This window comes from Oenanthe melanoleuca, chromosome 1, assembly GCF_029582105.1.
Source record: "Oenanthe melanoleuca isolate GR-GAL-2019-014 chromosome 1, OMel1.0, whole genome shotgun sequence".
NCBI classification, from domain to species: Eukaryota; Metazoa; Chordata; class Aves; order Passeriformes; family Muscicapidae; genus Oenanthe; species Oenanthe melanoleuca.
The window spans coordinates 87199365-87219607 of NC_079333.1; the positions used below are offsets into that span (position 1 = coordinate 87199365).

The window sequence follows — 20243 nt, forward strand, 5'->3', positions numbered from 1 at the left end:
TGGTGAGTGTATTGCTGTGATGTATGAGCTGAATGATGTGACTGTGTGCCAGGTCCCACCAAACTTTTGTCCATGGGGAGGGACAGAGACAGTTAAGTGTGCAAATGCTGGTAGACCTAAGTGTCTCAGCACAGAATGGGAAGGGCTTATTCACAAATTTTGGTGCAGTTATTTGTGGGTTCTGTACAGGTGAGTGTGTTTGAAATATTGCATTAATACTATAGTAAACTGGATAAACTGGACTTTACTGCCCTCTGGTAAGAAGTGTGCCTAAGAGCAGCAGCACAACGTTATCAGATCTAAGCCACCAGGTATGTTTTTGCTGCTTTCAGACATAGCAATGTAATCTCATGTCTCACTTTTTAAAAATTAGTTTTAATAGAACATGAGCATTCTTCTTAACTGACAGACTTTTCTTTTTCTTTCAGCTGATGCAGCCCAACAGTTTCAGTATGCAGTGAGAGTTATTGGAAGCAATTTTGCTCCCACTGTTGAGCGTGATGAATTTCTTGTAGCCGAGAAAATCAAGAAAGAACGTAAGTGCATCTTGTTCCTTTCTTAGAAATACAAAAATCTTTGTGAAGTTAGGTTATTTCTCTGAAAAGGGGACAACTCTGCCTCACAGTTAGTTACCTAATCTATTATTAATGCTCACCTCCTAACAATCTCATGATGTACATGCCATTAATTTCCTAGTATTCTTGAGTGGCTATTTATATTCACAGCTCAGATTTTTCTGAATACTCATCTTAAACTTTCCTTGCTGCTTTGTATCTTAGCCACTGTGAAGACAAAGAGCAATTAACACTGCACTCCTTTCACCTTAGTAGTACTCAGAATTTATGAATTCACAGTTTCTCTTTGAAGAGTAAAAGACTGATATTTTTGAGATGTGCACTTCAGGAATATTGCACCTTGGCACAATTAACTTCTTGAGCACCTGTGTGAAACTTGCTGAATGAGCATCCTGGGAATTGATGGAATGGTTTGTGACTTACCTGACTTGCCTTCAGTTTCTCTACAAGTTTTCTGCTACCACCTTCTTAAAAACAAGATCACAGATCGTGACTTTGTAAGGGATGTTGCATTTCCATTCCATTGTACTCTCTACTGCTCCGAGTCAAGTGTTGTGCTGTATGTATCCAAAGAGGATGTGATGAATTCTTCTTGAAAAGCTAAATACTCCTTTCAACAGATTCTGCTGTACAGTAGCATGTCCAGAAACAATTACTTGAATTGTGCTAATGAAATTAAAGCTTCATATTTGAGCTTTGCAAATTCAGAGATTGAATTAGGATAACTGACGTCAGTGATTGTAACTGGTTTAAGGTCCATGTGTATTTTTTGCTAATGCAGAGTTTCCGTGACTTGTTGATAGACAAATAAGCCCTTAGAATTCCTCTAGTTACAGCTCCAAAACACTGGAATCTACAATAGATACTTTCTGCCATGCTTTGGCTACTTGTAGAAACCACAGCATATATTCTTTGGGCCTGTTGCCAGTTTTCTGAAGTGGATTGTCTCCCTCATCCTCCTTCCCAACTTTAGCCTGTAAGCTTATATTAGTGGTCATGTAGCAAGTAACTGGATGTATATCTTTCTTACTTTACATTTGTTTTGGACATACCACACAAGTAATGACTTACTTGGCAAAGTGTACTTACCAGTGACATTTGATGCTAATTAACATTTCTAACATTTAATAGCAATTTTTCTTATCACTGAAGCTTCTTCAGATGTTTTTATTGCCTTGGTTTTCTTTTAACATGGCTCTTTCTGATGTAACATAGCTTTTAAAGAAATCTTAGTTGGAAGGTGTCTCCTCTGAGAAGGTCCTTCTGTAACTGGCATTGATTGGAGACTTTTTTGTAGTATATGAAATTTGTGTTACCCTGGAATTCTGTGTGACTTGCAGCAAATGGCATTACTACTTTTTTTCCTTGATTTTATTGCCTAAAGTAGAAACAGTTACACTCTAGGTTTGGAGCAATTACATGTAGTTTTTATAATATTCCTTAATGCATATCTGCCTTCAGATGTGTCTTCAGTCTCTTAGGTCTCTGAACTGACTGAATGGCAGACTAGACTTTACCAAGACACTTAATTACTTAAAAATGCGTATTTTGATTGAGCTAAGAAAAGCAGGTACTTACATTGAATCACTGGCATTGCAAGAATTCTCAGGGCTGGAATTCAGATAAGATGAAAACAAGCAAAGTGATTAAGTAAATACAATGGAACAGTCCTGCATCATGAAGCTCTCTTGGTTGCATTTTATAATTTACCACAAGTATAGTTAAGACATGACTGTTACACTTCTTTCCAATTTTTAATCTACTTTTTTTTTTTTTTAATAGTTGTACGACAAAGAAGGGAAGCAGATGCTGCTTTGTTTTCAGAACTCTACAGAAAACTCGGTTCACAGGTAGTTTAATCAATGTGTAAATAGCAAAGAAACTGAAAGCATTCATGAGCATCCTTCTGATGTTAGAGTTGTTTTGGAGATTGCTCAGGTCATGAGCAATATTTTTTTCTGGGAGGATGGTTAAATACTTGAACAGCTTTCCTAGGAAAGTTGTGGAGTCTTCATCCTTGGAGACAAGTCAGAACCTGACTGGACATGGGCATGACATGTCATGGGCATCCTGTTGTAGATGACCCTGTTTTAACAGGAGAATTGGACCAGACAACTTTTAGAGATGCATTTCAACCCTAGCTATATTTTTAGTATTTGATTCAAGTTATATGAAGGGGTACTTCTTTGAAGAAGGGAGCTCTGTAAAAATAAAGGATTCATTTTATATGTAAAACTATGTGAATTTTCTCAACATTTATTTTACAGAAATGCCTTGCAGTGTATTGATTTTACTAGTCTGGTATTCTCATGCATCTGAATTTTTAAGTGCTCCAGGTCTTTGATTTTGAGTATTAAGGGTTTGCTGACTTAGATGGCTCTAAGACCAGTGTTAATCAGAGAATACTGCAGGCCAATATTCTGACAAAAGATATTAGTATGTATAAAACCTGAGTTTAACATGATAATGCTAATATTAAGATTACAAAAAAGGTATTCTTTGGAGAGTATGACTAGTTAGAACTTGGTTCTCCTCCTCCCCTCTTCCATACTTGACTTACCCATTACTTTGTTAGTGTTTGGAGCTCAAGTTACTGAGTAAGTTGTCCTGGTTTCAGCATCATGTGGGTTTGTGTATTAATTGCACTGATTTGTACAGCAGAGCACTGATTTGCAGACAGCTCTTAGTACAGATTTGTGTAACATGTTTCTGTCGCTGATGTACTGCATTGCCTTTTGGCAAGCAGAGTGCTGCAGAGCATGATGACTAATCTTGAGAACAAAATGCCTTCCCTGTGTTATATGTTTGCTCATTCTTCTCAATGTAATGCAAGCTATCTCTTGGTATTTTACTGCCTCCTCAAACATTTAAGGTTCTTTTAACCTTTTATTTTTTTCATCTACTAGCATCTTGAGTATGTGAAATAGTATAATTTCATTAAAATTCACACAACCAATTATTGTTCAGTCTGCTGCTAGGTTTATTACTAGTGGTGTACATCGTTTCTTTTTCCCCATGAGCATAGGGAAGGGCTTAAAGGGATATGCATTTTCTGAATCAATGAGACTCTTCCTCCAGCAATTCTCTTGAAAGCAGTTGGGAGTGTAAAAATAAAAAAAAGCGTGCGAATGTGCTTTAACTTTGTTTCATCTATTACTCCAGACAGGAAAGGAGGTCAGTGTTTATTTTTATGGCAGCCTGCCGTTGTGCAAACCACGCTTCTTGGAGAACTTGGATTTGTTCTATCCTGGCCAGTGGAAGAAGCAGTTTCTGCTCCTTCTTCACCACTTGTTAATCAGTTGCTGTGTTAGTTACCTGCAACAGATGTAATACCTCTACTTTTTACTTGTTCTTGAGATCAAAGCAGAAGATAATAGAATTGTGCTCCACATAATAATATAGAATGTCTCCCTTCATATAAAAATGTAGAGCTTTGGTAAATTATGTTGCTTCATAAGGGATGGAGTCTGTTTTGAATCTGGATATAACTCAAGTCTGCATTACATTCAAAATTGCTTAGTATTGCAGATCATAGCCTGATCAGTATTGTGAAAGAATTTGTACAAGTTTCTTTGACTCAGTTTAATGTTCGTCATAAGATTGCTTGCCCCTGGTAAATTCAGGTGCAAGTGTTAGTGTCACAGAGCTATGGAGTGATATATCTAGGAATGTGCATATTTTAAATAAATCATTTTAGTACTCGCCTTCATTTTAAAGTATTCTGTTTGTAGCTTGGGCTTTAGCTGAAGTTGGTCAGCTTTCTGCTGAGATCTAAAACTGCTGGCAGTCTTATTCTAAAAGTCTGTATGTGTCTGTTTACTAAAGACTATACTGTGTGTTCCTCAAGTTTCACATTAACAGTGTCTCTATCTTAAGCTATTAAAAGTTTGGTAGCTATGTTAAATGGTATTTAAAGTAATAGAAATCAAAACCCTCACTTTCGAGGCCTCCCTGTAAAGGAGAGTGGAGGGGAGAAAGGAGAAAAGACAGTTCCTTTCTTAAAACTTCACCAAGAGTTTTTCTTTCTCATGTTTAGGTTAAATTAATGGCTGCATCTGAGATGTTTTAAGTGGTGAGAGTGTGTGGGAATGCTGGTAACAGTTCAGCTCTGTATAAACCACATTCTTAGTAGCTATGAATTTTAAATTGAGCCTGCTTGCTGATCTCAGAGCAGGTGAGAATTCATGATTTCAGTGGAAAAAGTTCATAAAATTAGCAGTAGAGAGACTGGACTGCACATTCCCAGTTTATTCAAGAATGTGGCTCTGAGTTTTATTTATCTGGAAAGTTTATTTGTATGTGTATATATTAGGAAGTTGGATAATTAAAAAGAATTTTGCTATTATCAAGAGTTAAACTTACTTATGTTTGTCTTTATCTTTCTTTGAAGGGCATTTTGAAAAACAAATGGTCAATACTCTACCTCCTGCTTAGCCTTAGTGAAGATCCACGTAAACAGTCTAACAAGGTAGGTGAGGAGACTTTTGTTGCTTCTGGGAAATGATAAATGTGTGTCACTTATTTTAGATGTCTTCAAGAATCATTATCTGGACTTAACCAATGCCTCAAGTTTTTTTCATGATATCTGTATGTGAGGCTGTAAGGAAGAAAACACTTGACTTAAGTATCTGTAATATTTGGTGTAGTTTTCTTACACTACATAAATGTAAAAATATGAGCTGTCAAACACGTGTAACTGGAGTTGTGAATATGTTTGGTGATTTTTGTGTTTGCTTTCTGCTGGTGGTGTGATGTCTGATCATGTGTTAATGAGTTTTAAATGGAGTAGGGAAAGCAAAATGCAGTTGAGGCTCTGCTGGCACCAAAGTGCTTTTTGCAGCTATTGCTAATGATAATTTCCAGGCAAAAAGAAGTTGTATTGCTAAAAGTACAGTTGCTCACTGTAAAGCACTTTTTTGTCATAATTGCATCAGCAAATTTTTCTTTGTATAAACATGATCTTCAGGTATTTCTTATGTTCTTGATATTAGACTGAGGTTAACAGAAGATGTGGTTTAAAGCAATTCCCACTTTTTTTTTAAATTATTCCTTGCTTTTCCAATCCTTTTCAGGTGTCAAGTTATGCCACACTTTTTGCTCAAGCATTGCCACGGGATGCTCACTCAACCCCTTATTACTATGCCAGGCCTCAGACCCTGCCATTGAATTACCAAGACCGCAGTGCTCAGTCTGCTCAGAGTTCCTGCAGCATGGGGAGCAGTGGGATCAGCAGCATCAGCCTGTATGCCCTAAATGGGCCAACTCCAACTCCACAATCACTCATTCCAGGGTAAATTTCACCTTACAGATAGATTTGGAGAAGACTTGCCTTTTTTTGTTTTTTATTTTCTTTCCTCCACTTTCTGCTCTTGTATGCCAAATTCCACTTTACGTGCAGAGGAACTGAGTTCCTGAACAGTTTAGAATATCAGGTGCTGGCACATGACCATATGAAGCCGTAAATGGCTGTCCAAATGTGTCCATTTTTAATCACTATCTTCTTGTCTCGTAATTTTCCTTCCCCACCTCCAAGAGTTGTGAAACAAACATGAAATCACAAGATGCATTTTCAGAAAGGACCAAGGCTTCTTTTTTTTTTTTTTTTTAGTAGAGTGCATTTGACATGAGTTATTAAATTCATATTATGGAATTAGTGCTGACAGAATTGGATTTTATTGTTATTAATAGGCTTTATGATCCAAGTACTGCAGTTGTGATAAGATAATATAGTTCAGGATTCTGGAAGTGGAAGCATGGTAAAAAGCAGTATTTCATCCCTGGACTTCAGGGTAGGAGACTTGAGGCTCTTCTGGAATCTTCTTGGAAATAGCCTCTGAGAGGCTATCCTGGGGGAAAGAAGGATTAAGAAGAGAATAAAATAGGATAATTCAGTTTGAAGGGAGCTACAATGATCATCTGGTTCAACTGCCAGACTAGAGAGCTGGTTGATATTCAAGGATCACCTCCTGGCAAGCTTAAGAAAGAAATGGGCAAGGAGGAATTAAAAGTGGCAGGCCTTGCATGGAGAAGCAAGTTGTTTCTGACAAAATTCAGTTATAAAAAAGTATCCAAAAGATGGAAGCAGGGCCAGGTGCAAAGGAGCATCCAGGGGCAGGGTGACTGCAGTGAAATCCTAAACTGTCAAGGTGCATGAAGGGAAACAGCAGATACTTCTCCAACTACATAAGCAGTTAAGGAGGGCTAGAGAAAACATGGGCCCCTATTCAAGGGGCATGGACTTAGGTGATAGATGTGGAAAAGGTTGAGAGGTACTTGGTGCTTGCTTTGCCTTTGTGCTGGTAAAGTTTGTGCAGCACACTGAGACCCCTGGGGAAGTCTTTGTTGCTCTGGAAAGCATGTCCAGATGTGATGGACAAGAATGGGAGGGGACTAGGAGTAGTCAGCACAGAGTTCCTGCTGACCCACTTAGATGCTCACAGGTGTGTGGGATTACTCCTTGAGTGATGAAGGAGCTGGAAGAAGAGCTCACCAAGATGCTGTCCATCATTATAATTAGTCCTGATGACTAACTGGGAGGTCCTGGATAACGGGAGCTTGGCCAATGTGACATTTATTCTCATTTAATGCTTTCTTTGTGATGAGAATTGACAAGTTTGAAAGGAAGGGAAATTAGAATTTTTGTGGATATTCCCCCTTTGATTAAACCTTCAGGCACTTGATACAAACTATCTGAAAGAGTAGAGTAGCTGGGAAGTGAACTTTCTCTTTTCTCTATTTCCCTTTACTTCTTTGACATGTAACTGCGGCTTCAGGTAATAACAAATATTTAGGTTTTTTTCATAATGACTGTGTTTAATATTCTTATAATACCTTTTAACCTATTTCAGCATAATGACACATTTCATCGAAGTTAATCTTTGATATGAAATCATGTATGTCAAACTTACACTTCCCTTTTCTACAGGTTGGGGCCTTTTTTGAAAGTGTAGGCTTATAGAAAAAAGTTAATTGTGTGTGTGCTCTCTGACCTTTTTTAAGGTTCCTTTATTAAGCCCCCCCCAATGAAATGTCTGCAAAAACACTTGGAGCATTTTTCAAAATTTGCATCATTCCATGCTGCATAATGGGTATAGAATCCAAGTTTTTAAAGCTGGTTCTTCCTTTTATCCTTTTAGACAATCCTATCAAGCTCCGGGCGTTGGAGATTGCCTCCGTCAGCAGCTGGGATCACGCCTTGCATGGACTTTAACTGCAAGCCAGCCTTCTTTACAAAGCACTACCTCAAAAGGCTTTTCAAATGCTGTCTCTCGTGGTGTGCCAAGGTCTAGGCGAGAAGGGGATACGAGTGGTGAGCAGAGATGTTATTTGTTAATGTTTTTTACAATTGTTATCTATATTCTCCATTGTATTTTAAATTATTTTGGAGTGATAGCGTGTTAATTTTTTTGAAGAGTGTTTTTCTAGAATGTGCTTAATGGAAGGATAGAAGCAAATATGCAAGACGAGTATATGTGGCCACAATCTCTTTTGCTAATTTCTTTTTGCACTGGTTAGTTTGATTATGATCTGGTTCTCTTAAAAGATGGAGTTCATTCCAGTATTTGTCATAGTTGTGATTGTGACATGTGAGCAGTGATCATTCTTTTGACGATCAGAAGATGCTGCTGTTTTTAGAGCCAGAAAGAGAGCTCAGTAAACAGAACTAGCTGAAATACTCATCTGTTTGTGCTTCTGTGTCTTTCAGAATTTGGAAATATGAACATAGCTCTTAAACCTCTTTCTTCTTTAGATTAGTAAACCGCTGTTTACAGTGGTTGTATTTAGAACAAGTGACATAAAATATTGTCAATAAAATAAAAAAATATATAGACTTGTCAAATCACAGAATGGTTTGAGTTGGAAGGTACCTTAAAGATCATCTTGTTCCAATTCTCCTGCCATGGACTGGGACACCTTCCACTAGACCAGGCTGCTCAGAGAGCCATCCAGCCTATGCTTGAACACTTCAAGGGATGGGGCATCCACAGCTTCTCTGGGCAACATGTTCCAGTGCCTCATCAGCCCTCACAGTAAAGAATTTCTTCCTAAATTCCTAATACTGCTAATTTATGTTCATGATGAAGTGCCTGTAAACTTGAACTGATTCCTAGAGGATCTATTCTGAATTTACACAAGTATAACTAAGGAATTGTTTAACAGGTGATCTCTGTGGCAACTCTTACTGTAAAAGTAAGTTCTGAATAAGTGAGCTGATGGCAGATGTTGTCATCCCATAGCACTGTTATTCTCTGGCAAAGAAAGATAAGAGATGCAGGCTTTTGTTTGTGGTGTTTTGTCTTGATTTGTTTTTAACTTCTATGCAAATAAGTGTGAAAATTAAGGAATTAAAATATAGCCTGTCTGCCAACCACTATCTTTTGAGTAGCAGTGTGCAAAGCAGTGGATTGTAGGTCAGAGTTGTAGTGGTGTTTGAGGGCAACATTTGGCATTTAGAACCTGATTAACAAGACTGTTATATGTGAGAAGATTTGTGTTTATCTATATAATGTAAATATGTGTTTTATATATGTGGTAGATTTAATATATACAAAATAGAAAAAAAAAAAAAACGTAGAAAAAGGAGTAGAAAAGAGCATAGGAAAAAGAAATAGAAAAACTTATAAAATCTAGCACTGCCTCTTAATTTATTATACTGGTGACTATAAAAAGCAATACTTCTTCTGTTGAGTCAGCCAGCAGCTCTGACTTTGGTTCCTGTGTGGGATGGCTATAAGGACTGACAGTTGTCTTAAATGTGTCACTTGCTGATGTAGAAATAGAAGTAGGACTGCATTCAGAATATAGAAGGCTATTGTCAGGAAGATTTCTATGAATACTAAATTCCTGTAATTAATTTTTTTCTTCTAAAGTTGCTTGCTTTTATTTGACGTTTTCTTACTGTTACCTCTACACACAGAGTATAAAAAGGCACATTGTATGGCTGGTGTTAATACTTGTTGTATTATTTATCAATTAAAGAAATGTGCACTTGCATCTTTCACCGTTTTACTACAAGTTCCTAAGAGGGGGCAACCTACAGTCATGCACATCTTACTCTTATTGGGGGGAGACTGAGTTTTAAATGGTATCCTGAAGTAAAGACTACTTTTGAGTAGAAAATAAGAGTAGAATTTTTTTTTCTTGGCTTTTTTTATGGGAAAGTGGATTGTTTGAGAGGCAAACTGACAAGAGTTAAGAGTACTGTCTAAATTGGGAGACACATGTTGTAGCATCTCAATTTCTGGATACATATTAAAATTATTAAATTATTGAAATCATAAATGAATTTACAGAAGTGCATGGTGACAGTTTGTCCAGAAAAGGTAGGGATAGTTTCAATGGCCTTTTTTCATCCTATGTTTAAATTTGTAATTCTTACATCTCTAATACGATCTAACCTCTGACTAGAGGTAAGAACCAGAAGCAAACTATATGTTACAATAGCAAAGGCTTTACTAAATCAAAAGTACATTTATCTTCAGAAACAGTACTTGCACTTGAATATTTTCTTGCTCCATGACTGTTATGCAGTCTGATTTGATCAGTCTTCTCACTGAGCAGTGGCATATGTAATTGAAAGCCACTATAAAACAAGCAGCTCTTCCTTCTGGATTAACTGTTCTTTTCCTAAGTGAATGTAGAAGAGGTTGTTTTGTAAATCTCAACTTCAACTGTTTGTTCAAAGAAAGATAAAGTTACTGTGATGCTTGCTTCAGAACTTGCACTGGCTGGATCAGAAGAGATAACAAGTTTAAGAACTGGCCAATGAATGAGTTAAAATAGGACGTGCCCTATGCCATAAAAACTGACTGCTCTGAGAGCCACAGGTAGCATTAGAGGCAGGTAAATTCAATCTTGGGCTTTTCTGTTAGACTAAGAGGACCTAAAACATTTCTTTACAGGATACAAGCACAGGTTTTATAGTTTTTATAGTTTTGAGGTTTTTTTTGGCTATGCATCTAAATAGCTCTTAAAAGTTGTAATCAAAACTAATTTTATCAGCAAATCTAAATACTTGTTTTGTTCTTATTTTTTTCTTTTCTAGGTTCTGTTGAAATAACAGAAGCAAATCTTGTAAGAGATGTTTTGTATGTCTTCCAGGGAATAGATGGAAAAAACATCAAAATGTGCAATTCTGAAAATTGCTATAAAGTGGAGGGAAAGGTACTGTATGGTGACTTCTATTTCATATGTGAGCAGAGAAGTATATAGGGGAAAAATAACTGTGAGAAACATGTATAAAAGTTAAAATATTATTACGAGTCTATATTCCCTCTGCCATCTGTTTTGTTTTGTGCTGAGTTTGTTTGTTTTGTTTTGTTTTGGGGGGTTCTTTTGTTAAGACAACAGAGTAGTTTCAAAAGTAGTTGTTGAAAATCGATTGGGTAGATTAGATACCAGAAAGAAAATTCAGCATTTCACAAGATGTGAATAGCCTCCCAACTTTAATCCAGTAGAAGAACTCACCAGTTATGGCTTTGAGGACTTCTGTCAACATTTCTCCTCTCCAATATATAAGAATTAATATAAAGCAGATGCAAGCATTTGACTACATTATTATTGAATTAAATTTAAGAGCTTAAGATATGGAATGGATGCTAGCCACTTGATGTTATGGGCCTGATTACAATTACAAGTGATGCAGATTACCTAGGAAAGAAAGGACTGGTGGTAGAGCTGAAGAAAGGCCTGATGTGAATTTGAATGAAGACATCAAATAGGGGATGAAAGAATAGAAGTGATGCCTGAGAGACTTTGCTTTAAGGTGGTGAGATGTTAAGCCTATCTGCAGTTCAAAAAAAATAAAATTACAAAATTGGCAATGAGCTTCATTGGCTTTCTGTTTAGCTCTCATATCCAATAGGCTGGTTTGAGGTCAGAAGCTATTTTACTTGGAGCTTGTAATTCAGGGAGTTTAATTACTGACCACAAGCCATCTGAATAATTGTTGCCTGAGAACTTTGTCTTCAGTTATTTGTGTGAAGTCAGTTGTTTTCCATTCTTCTTTATTTGTACTTGTCTAAGCTACCAGACCCAGTGAAGATGAGATTATCTGATTCACCAGAGCTGCAGCTGGAACTTCTGCTGACAAACAAGGAGGACCAAGAGCATACCTCCTCTAGCTGTACTGACTGCACATTAGGCAAAACAGTAGTCCAAGCATGTAGTTCTCCCTCAGCTAACAATCTTATTGTGCATAGTCTGGGTTGTTGTTTTTTTGTATTTTTTCCCAGCACTTCCCTAAGGTGCTATTCTTGCTGAAATGTTTCCTAATCTTACTGTTAATACCAGGTCTGGTGGTGACATTCAGCACTGTGTAAGATAGCAGCTTCTGATTTAATCTAAGACATACAAATGTAATAACACCAAGTCAATTTTGCTCGTTCCTCATTTAATTCCAGCGGATGTGTGTTGCACTCAGTGTTTGCCAAGTACTCTCTACTTGCTGAATTCTAAATAGTTCTTATGTCATCTCTTTGGTTTTAGCTGTGAGCAGGGTTTCTGTGTCCAATTATGCTTGTTTGGGCTGGAATTTACCCTACAGAAGTTGTTCAAGAAGTTAAAGCTGTACCTCTGTGGGTAAACAAGAGGGCTAGGGACTGAGCTCTGGTCTTACAACCAAATGCAGCAGCCTGGTTCAATCCCACGCTGGTGTGGATAACACAGTCTGACACTAATTGTTATCTTGGAGAATGCCTGTACTGTTAACTAAAAGATTTAATGAAGGAGATAGATTTCTAGTTCTTTGGCAGCTTAACAACTTAGACCAACTCTTTACTTTGGTTTTGACTGTTCCAGCTGGCTGTCAAAGTTAAAACTGTCTGTAGCAGTGAGATTGGCCCAGTTGCTGTGGGCAGAAGTCAGTCTCTGCCTTGTGGTTTGTGTCATCAATCAGGTTTCTTTGGGGTTTTTATTCAATAAAATTTTGAATACTTGATAGTGTTCTTGAGTAATATGGTGAAATGTGGAAAAAGAAAATCTTAAGTAGGAAGTGTCTTATCTGTTGGTAATTTAGAGGAAGAAATTTGCTGATTCAGATGAAAATAGTAGTGGTAGCTAAATAGGATGTCGAGACTAAGATGCTTGCAAGGTGAGTGAGATACTAGAAGAAAACCAGAAACAGACTAGAGGAATTCAGAAGGACATATGATCAAATAACTTATAAAAGCTGGACTTCACCTTGGAAGTTGGGTTCCACAAGTTTGTGTTCCTGATGCCTAGTGAGGCATGGCATAATTTATATTCTATTAAAGATTTTTCACATGTAGCAATAACTAATTATTTTGTCCAAGCTTTTTCATTAGTTTCAGTCATTAACACCTCTGCTGTAACTCTCATATTTTCAGTCTTGCTGATTGTCAGGATAAGATAAAGTCTGATATTACAACATAAAATGCAGATTTCTTCCTTTCTTCTGAAGATCATTTTATTATTGCTATAATTGCCTAATGTAAAAAGAGTGTATGAATACTGTTACATTAAAATTTCTAGAAGAGAAGGTCTTAAAGTTGCTAGTAGTTTGTTGCTGCTGCCTTTTCAACATGTGTATAAATATAATGCTAATTACATGGTTGTCTTTTTTGCAGTAACTGTACTGTAGAATGTGAAATGAGTTGTTTCTCAAGACTGGCTTTTTTTTTTTATGAGAAAAAGGGAGCTTTATGAAGAAACCAGTATTGGCGTGGCAGATTTGACTTAATTGCAAACTTGTTTCTGTTAACTTTGTAGGTGAGCTTGTCCAAATCTCTCCGAGATACTACAAGTAGACTTGCAGAGTTGGGGTGGCTACATAACAAAATAAGAAAGTACACAGACCAGAGGAGTTTGGATCGTGCATTTGGACTTGTGGGACAGGTGGGTCAGCTAGAAAAAACAATTAACTGCTGTTTTTAGTCTTGTTTGGCTAAGAAACTACTGAGTAAATGCAGTGCTAGAATGATGCATGAACTTTGGAGCTTGAATCATTCATTGTTTGATTTCCTCCTCCTGTGGATGCTGCATTCGATATGGGTCATAGTCAGAAGGCAAGGAAAAGGCATTTGCTCTTTCTGGTCTTAAGAATTTGCCCCTGTAATTGGTAGCTGGAAATGCTTATAAATTCCATTTCTTAATCTTCCTTAAAAACCAAAAATTATTCATGCATGTACATAAACATTTCTTAAATGGGATGATGTGATTCCTGAGATAATTAATCAGCAATTGAGTTGTTATCAATCTGTACAGGAGACATTCTATTCAGCTATTGTTGATGTTCATGTGTTAGTACTGCACTAGCTCACATAAAATGCAAATAGTCCATTATCTTCTGCCTTTTCTTTTGAATACAGCATCAAAAGAATATTAATTTTTGTTTTTATAGGTTTCATCATCATGATTTATAGTCTACAGTAACTTCACTGCTGCTGTAATACCCAAAATCACATTTACTGCTAAGACATTCCCGTTTCCTCTCACTTGCTCCCTCTGTAAAACTGGATATTATCCCTTCTGAGTCGACAGAAATGTTATCCTTGCCTCTAGCCATAACATCCTACTTAATCTGCCAAGAAATTGAAGTGCTTCTCCCTTCAATCTAATTTTTCTTAAGAGGTCAGTAGAGACACCATAGTGCTTCCTACTTTTCTGATGTTTTATTCTGTTCCATTCTGTCTCTTATTCTAAGTAACCCTTCTAGTTACTATAAATAATTATTTTTCTACTGATCCAATGCTGATTTCCATGTTTTATATGGTAGTGCTACTGTGTATGCATTTTCTTTGGACTCTCCCCCTCATATCTGGGTGAAGTTTTGTTCTTTATCTAGCAGCTTCGTGCTTGTGCTTATTTTTACTGTCTCTGGCTTTAATCTTCAAGTTTACAGAAATGGGAGAGCTTTAATTCTTCAGTGAATGTAAATGTGCAGTGTCTTGGCTTCTGTATGCAGGTTGCAGATCCTGTGCAGAAGGCTGTGCAGTTAAGTTACCTGAATCTGCATAGCTCTGATACTGGTAATTTTGCTTGAGGCAAGCACTTGTGTATATTTCTAAGACATAGGCATAGAAATAAAAACTTACATTCTAGTCTTGCTGACAGTGTCTGGGTACAGAGTATGCCTTCATGTTCTTCTTAGCTTTTATAGCTGAGATGCATTAAGGAATTTAGCACAACAGTGTATATTGTTATAAAACATCTTTCACTTAATGTTCTGAAAGAATGATTGTGTAAACCCCTGTTTAAACCAAGTATAGAATAAGATGCCTATCACCTCTTTTATTATGATTCTGATGATTTTACCACACAAAATGTCGAGTAATGACATTAGAAGTAGAGGTATAACAACATATTGCACTTCATATTTTCCTACTTTTGCTGATTAATATCTAAGATGTATTTTGTCCTCAGAAAATAAAAAGAATAGTTGGTAGTTAACTGTAATTTAACTTGTACTTTGGCATTTTGCCCATTTAGATCCAGGTGAGCTAGTGGGCATTTTAATTTCTTTTCTCTTGACCAAGCACTCTGTTTCCTTCCTCAATTCTCTTTCTAAGCAGACCAAATCAGAATTCTAGGATAATGTCCAGTTTTTCTGTAACAGTTTGGGAAGCAAAAGTCTGTGATTTGTGATGCAGGAATTGGTACTGGATGTAAATTTTAATTTGTAAAGCTTCTCTGAAAAATTGGTGGCCAGTTGGATTCTAAATCCTTTCGGCTACTAAATCATTAAAGTCAGTGATTACTGTTCTTCCTTTTGGAGCAGAACAGTGCCTTTGATTGTTTTCTTGGAGGCTCTGCTCTACTCTCTATCTTGGCAAGCGCCACTTTAATAGGTTCAAAAAATTTGCTGGAGAAGCAAGTGAGAAGAAATGAAAAGTGGAGTTACACATAAAGAGATTTCTTTTTTTGCCCTTCAGTATCCTCTGGAATAAAATGAATGTCAAATTTCTTTGCAATTTACAATGTTGAGTTGAAGAAAGGAACCTTCTTTCCCTAAAAAGGATACAATGGCAAGATTAATGACTTATTTTTTTCCTAGGCTTCTTAGCTGCTTAGCAGGAAAGAAGATTTATTTTCTCCTTGTGCTTCTAGAAATTATTTCTCCTTTTTACATACTCTAGTGAATAAATATTTTACTTCAAGTTCTTGGGTTCTTTCTAAAGCTCTTTTGACTGCAGTTTTAAAAGGTCTTGAAGGGAAAATCCTGGGAAATTTCCCATTTAAAAAAAAAAAATCCATCTAAATACATATTGAATTCATTAGCTGAGAATTGGTTAGAAAGCTCTGAATAATTTCTGAGTATGCATGAGAGTATTCTTCCAAGAAACCAAACAAATAAAAAACTTTGGGTACTTTTTGGGGGATTTAAAAATCTTTTTCATTTAGTCCCAGATTAATGAGCTGTATTTTTTAATTCTGTTGTGAAAAATGTGTTGCGGGCATTTTTTTAGTTTGTATTTTGTATTTTCTTGTTAGGTTAAGACCATTAAAAAGTAAAGCAAGACCTCCCCCAAACCCTAAACTGAGGAAAATATTTATCACTAAACTGGTATTATTTCAGGAATTGTTTTTAAAATTTATCATGATTTTAAACAACTTAAACTAGCTGTGATTAGAATTACAAAGAAGAGTTTTTGTTATAGTTCTAGCCTGAATTAATTTCTGCACATTTTATAGACTTCTGAAGATAGACTGTGTTGTTCATTTTTTCCATGTCAAGTGAAGAATCCTATTTAACTGTGAATTGATAGAAGGTCAAAAATTTAGAGTACTTGATCTAGCAGCACTTATTGGGAGCATTTTTTTTGAGCATTGTATTTTCTTGTTCTTGTCATATAGTCTATATTGTAAGTATAATGACAGTTGCACTAATTTCTATGTTCTGTTGTTAGAAACCTTCCTGAAATTTGAACTCTTATTACTTGATTGCATACTATATCTTGCGTGATTATTTAAAAAAAAAATTAAAAAAATCTTCAACTGGGTCATGCTATAATTTGTACATCCTTGTGCTAATTATTAATGCCATTATTGAGATGATGTATCTACTTGAAGAGTTACACTTGTCGTATTTTAATCTGTTGATAGAGCTCAGGTAGCAAGAAACAAGGTCACTTGATAATGTGTATAAGTTCTTGGAAAAGATTTATGCAACTCTTAGGGAAACAGTTTCACTTTGGCCATTTCTCTGAGAATTGGCTTTTGTGCTGCAACTTGTAGAAAGATTCTCTTAAGGAAATTTCTGACTTTGTTTGAAGCGTGGTGATAGATTGAAATCAGAAAGATTTCTTCTGATTACTTTTCCTTTTTTTTTCTTCTCTTTCTCTTACAGAGTTTTTGTGCAGCCTTACATCAGGAACTTAAAGAATACTACCGACTTTTGTCTGTTTTACATTCTCAGGTAAGTTAAGTGGTACGTATTCAACTTTATTATTTTGTTCCACATTATCTAAATATCTCCTAAAAAGGTAATACCTACCTACTCTGTTAGAATGTAAAGGATGTACAGCAGTTTCTGTTGACAGTGAACACAGTTCTCTGTAAGTTTCTTACTCTTTAAGTGTATGTGCCCTTGAATATTTTTCTCTTAAGAATTCACTGGTATTTGATGTGTTATGTAAGGAATACAGTGTGTATTTCTAAGTCTCTGTCCCTGTTTTGCATCCTTTTTGTCAGTTTAATCTTGCATAATATCTTTATCATTCAAATCCCAAACAATGTCATATATCCTTGAGGGGAGAAAAAAAAGCCATATATTTCCAGTGCATGATTCAGCAGCTAGTAATAAGTTCCAACTTTTTTTCTGTGTGGGGCAATCTGTACATTTTTCTTGTCCCTTTGTTTTATGAGAGTAAGGACATCTCTTCTGCAGGTGCTTCAGTGTTTTACTATTTTTCTGTAACATACAGACCAACTCATTGCTGATAATCTTGCAGTTTTTCCAGAAACGTTTGTAAGTATGTGCATCTAGATGCTGTCTCTAAAATAAAAATTCAATAAACATTCTTCTTCTTGCTTTTTTTTAAAAAAGATGTTTATCAAGGAGTTCATTACTTGTGAAAAATTTATTCTGAGAATTGACCTAAAGCTAAATTTTTGCCTTTTAAAATTCTAACTTCAATAAAATCTTTGTAGTTTGTCATAGGCTTCTGTTAATGTTTTCAAAGCATCTGTTCCTTTTAACTCCCTTGCAGTTCTTGAACATTCTTGACTTTTGGAATGCCTGTTATCTATATTTTTTTGCTTGTTTTTCCTGACTCTTATGCAGTTATTCCTTTTGTAATTACTTCTTGCTCTGTCCAAAATGTGTTTTCTCTCTTAGTTTGCTGAAGCTTTGATTTATTCTGTCTTCTGAAACTTCTTGACAATGAAAATATTCTACTACTTTGAAATGCAGTTTTGTCTATCTTTCCTGCTCCACCAAGCCTTTCTAAAGAAGAAATGAGTCAGGTGGGAGGGAAAGCCTGTAAGGAGAAAATTAAAGTTCTGGGGCTACTTATTTTCAAACTGCATTTGCCTTTGTGGTGGCTTGACCCTGGGCAGCAGCCAGGCTCCCACCCAGCCTCTTGCTCCCCCCTGTTTCTTGAGGAACAGGGAGAAAATAGAAGGAAGACAAAAAGGCAAGTCAATCAAGTTAGTGACAGTTTAAAAGAGAAAGCAAAAGCTGTGCGTGCAAGCAAAGCAAAGTAGGGAATTCATTCACTACTTTCCATCAGCAGGCAGATGTCCAGCTGCTTCTGGCAAGCAGGACCTCAGGACACTTAACACTTGCCTTGGGAAAACAGACTCCATCACCACAAATGTTCCTATTTCCTTCTCCTTTCTCTGACCTGTTTCCCTGAGAAAGCTTTTTGTCCTCCATAAGCTTGGAAGTGGTTTTCCAGGGTTAGTTGCTATCCCAAGGAATGAAGTCAGTCTCACTGGTGTGTGGTTTTATTGCTTCTTGTTCTTGAAGAGAGGAGGGACATTTGCTTTTGCAGGGTCGTCAGAAACCTCCTCTAATTGCTGTGTTGCAAAAATAATGGAGAATGGCCTTGCAGTGACATTGGCCAGCTCCTTCCCTTGATGCTTGTTGGTGCATCCCATCAGGTCCCATAGGTTAAGTGTATCTCATTTGTTTGTACCCTAGCCTGATCCTTCTGAACTCGGTCTTCCTTGTTCCAGTCTTCTTATCTCAACATCTGGCATCCCCAGCACCAAATCTTAACTGAAACACCAAGGCAAAAAAGGCATTAAGTATCTCATTTTTCATTTTCATTTTTCCTGTCACCCCTCATGTAGCATCATGCAGGAGTTGGACACACATTTCCCTCATTCTTATCTGCTGTTCTTGTTGTTGCTCTTCACATTCCTTGCCAGATTCATCTTCAGTGTTGGAGTTCATGAGTGCATTGAGCATGTTTATTAAATGCATTTTCATAGGGAGCACTCAAGACAATGTCAGCAATGCTTCGCTGCAGCAGCAGGCTCGAGTTTCTGGGGAATCTAGGTTCCTCAGCACCTAACTGAAGGGGTTCCCAGGATCTTGTTAAGTTTGGATTTTCAGAATCTCCTGGCAACATTTCTTCCCAAAGACATGAAAGGAAGGAGATCCAGCAGTGGAGGAGAGATTCTTTTGTGACTTGAAAGGCGGAGGGGCTTGAAGATCACACTGTAGAATGGACAAAAAATCTCTATCTTTCAGCTTCTTGAAACATGTAGAAAATTGACTTGAAATTGAGTGTATGTAGCATTCAGGAGATGGTACAGGCTGCCAGTTTAGGAGTTGTTAAATGCAGTTCTAGAAAGCAGTACAGGCATAGAACAAGAGTCTTGTCAAAGGGTTCTATACTCTTTATAACTTTTATTATGTCTTCAGAGCTTCCCCTGAGCATGTTTCTGCCCTTGAATGAGTAATCCTGAGCATACTGTCTACTATTCCATAAGTCTCTGGTCTTTTTCTTGCAGGTTGTTTTCACATTGTCAGCCCATTTAAAAATGCAGTTCTGTGATGAAGATGTTACCATGTCTTCCCTAAAGCCAAAGGGTGGCTCATATATCTCTCTTATCATTGCTGATTTCCAAAAACACCAAAGAAAAATCCCAGACATGGACCCAGGAGCATTCAGAAGCGAATGAATTTACCTGGCTCTAAGGCTGAATTTAATCTGGATGACACTAGTCTTAAATTTAACTAGTATGTTGCATTTGGCTAAAAAATGTGCTAGATGGGAAAGCACTGAGTGGGTTGGCTGTCATATACCAGAAGCAGCATCTTTTCTAAGAGATTGTCTTCCTTGTACTGCTCCAGGAACTTGCTTCTGTATTCTTAAGTTGTGTTCTTGTCCTGCTTATTCCATCTGTACTTGTATAAGATTTGCATTTGCACCTTGGATGCAAATACTTGGCTTTTATTTTCCATGGTGTTGGAAGATTCATGGTAGTCACGTTATGATAGTTTTCTTATTGTAGCTTTTAAAGTTCAAGTGTTTTTCTTTCAATGTAGCAATTCCTTAATCTCACTGTAAGGCTAATTTAAGTTCTGATGGCTTCTGGAGGAAGACATTGAATGGAATTTGTCCCATATTGTACTAAAATAAGCTGCATGTGTAGTAATAAAAAGTTGATCTCCTACAACCTGCCTTTCCTTTAGATGTTTTTCTTCAATCTTTTTTGAGTATCTCTTGCTGTCTTTCAGGATCTCTTCTCTCTTTT

The 20243-nt window shown here is 36.7% G+C and overlaps 1 protein-coding gene across 1 annotated transcript in view; it reads left to right on the forward strand.

Annotated features, from left to right (window-relative positions):
- TUBGCP3 (tubulin gamma complex associated protein 3) overlaps positions 1-20243 on the forward strand; it is a 45162-nt gene that overhangs the window by 9485 nt on the left and 15434 nt on the right. The window contains exons 2-9 of the mRNA XM_056495582.1: positions 429-536; positions 2358-2425; positions 4966-5043; positions 5648-5865; positions 7712-7884; positions 10621-10739; positions 13305-13430; positions 16882-16950. Coding sequence (XP_056351557.1) covers positions 429-536; positions 2358-2425; positions 4966-5043; positions 5648-5865; positions 7712-7884; positions 10621-10739; positions 13305-13430; positions 16882-16950 — 959 coding nt within the window. The remainder of the gene's footprint in view (positions 1-428; positions 537-2357; positions 2426-4965; positions 5044-5647; positions 5866-7711; positions 7885-10620; positions 10740-13304; positions 13431-16881; positions 16951-20243) is intronic.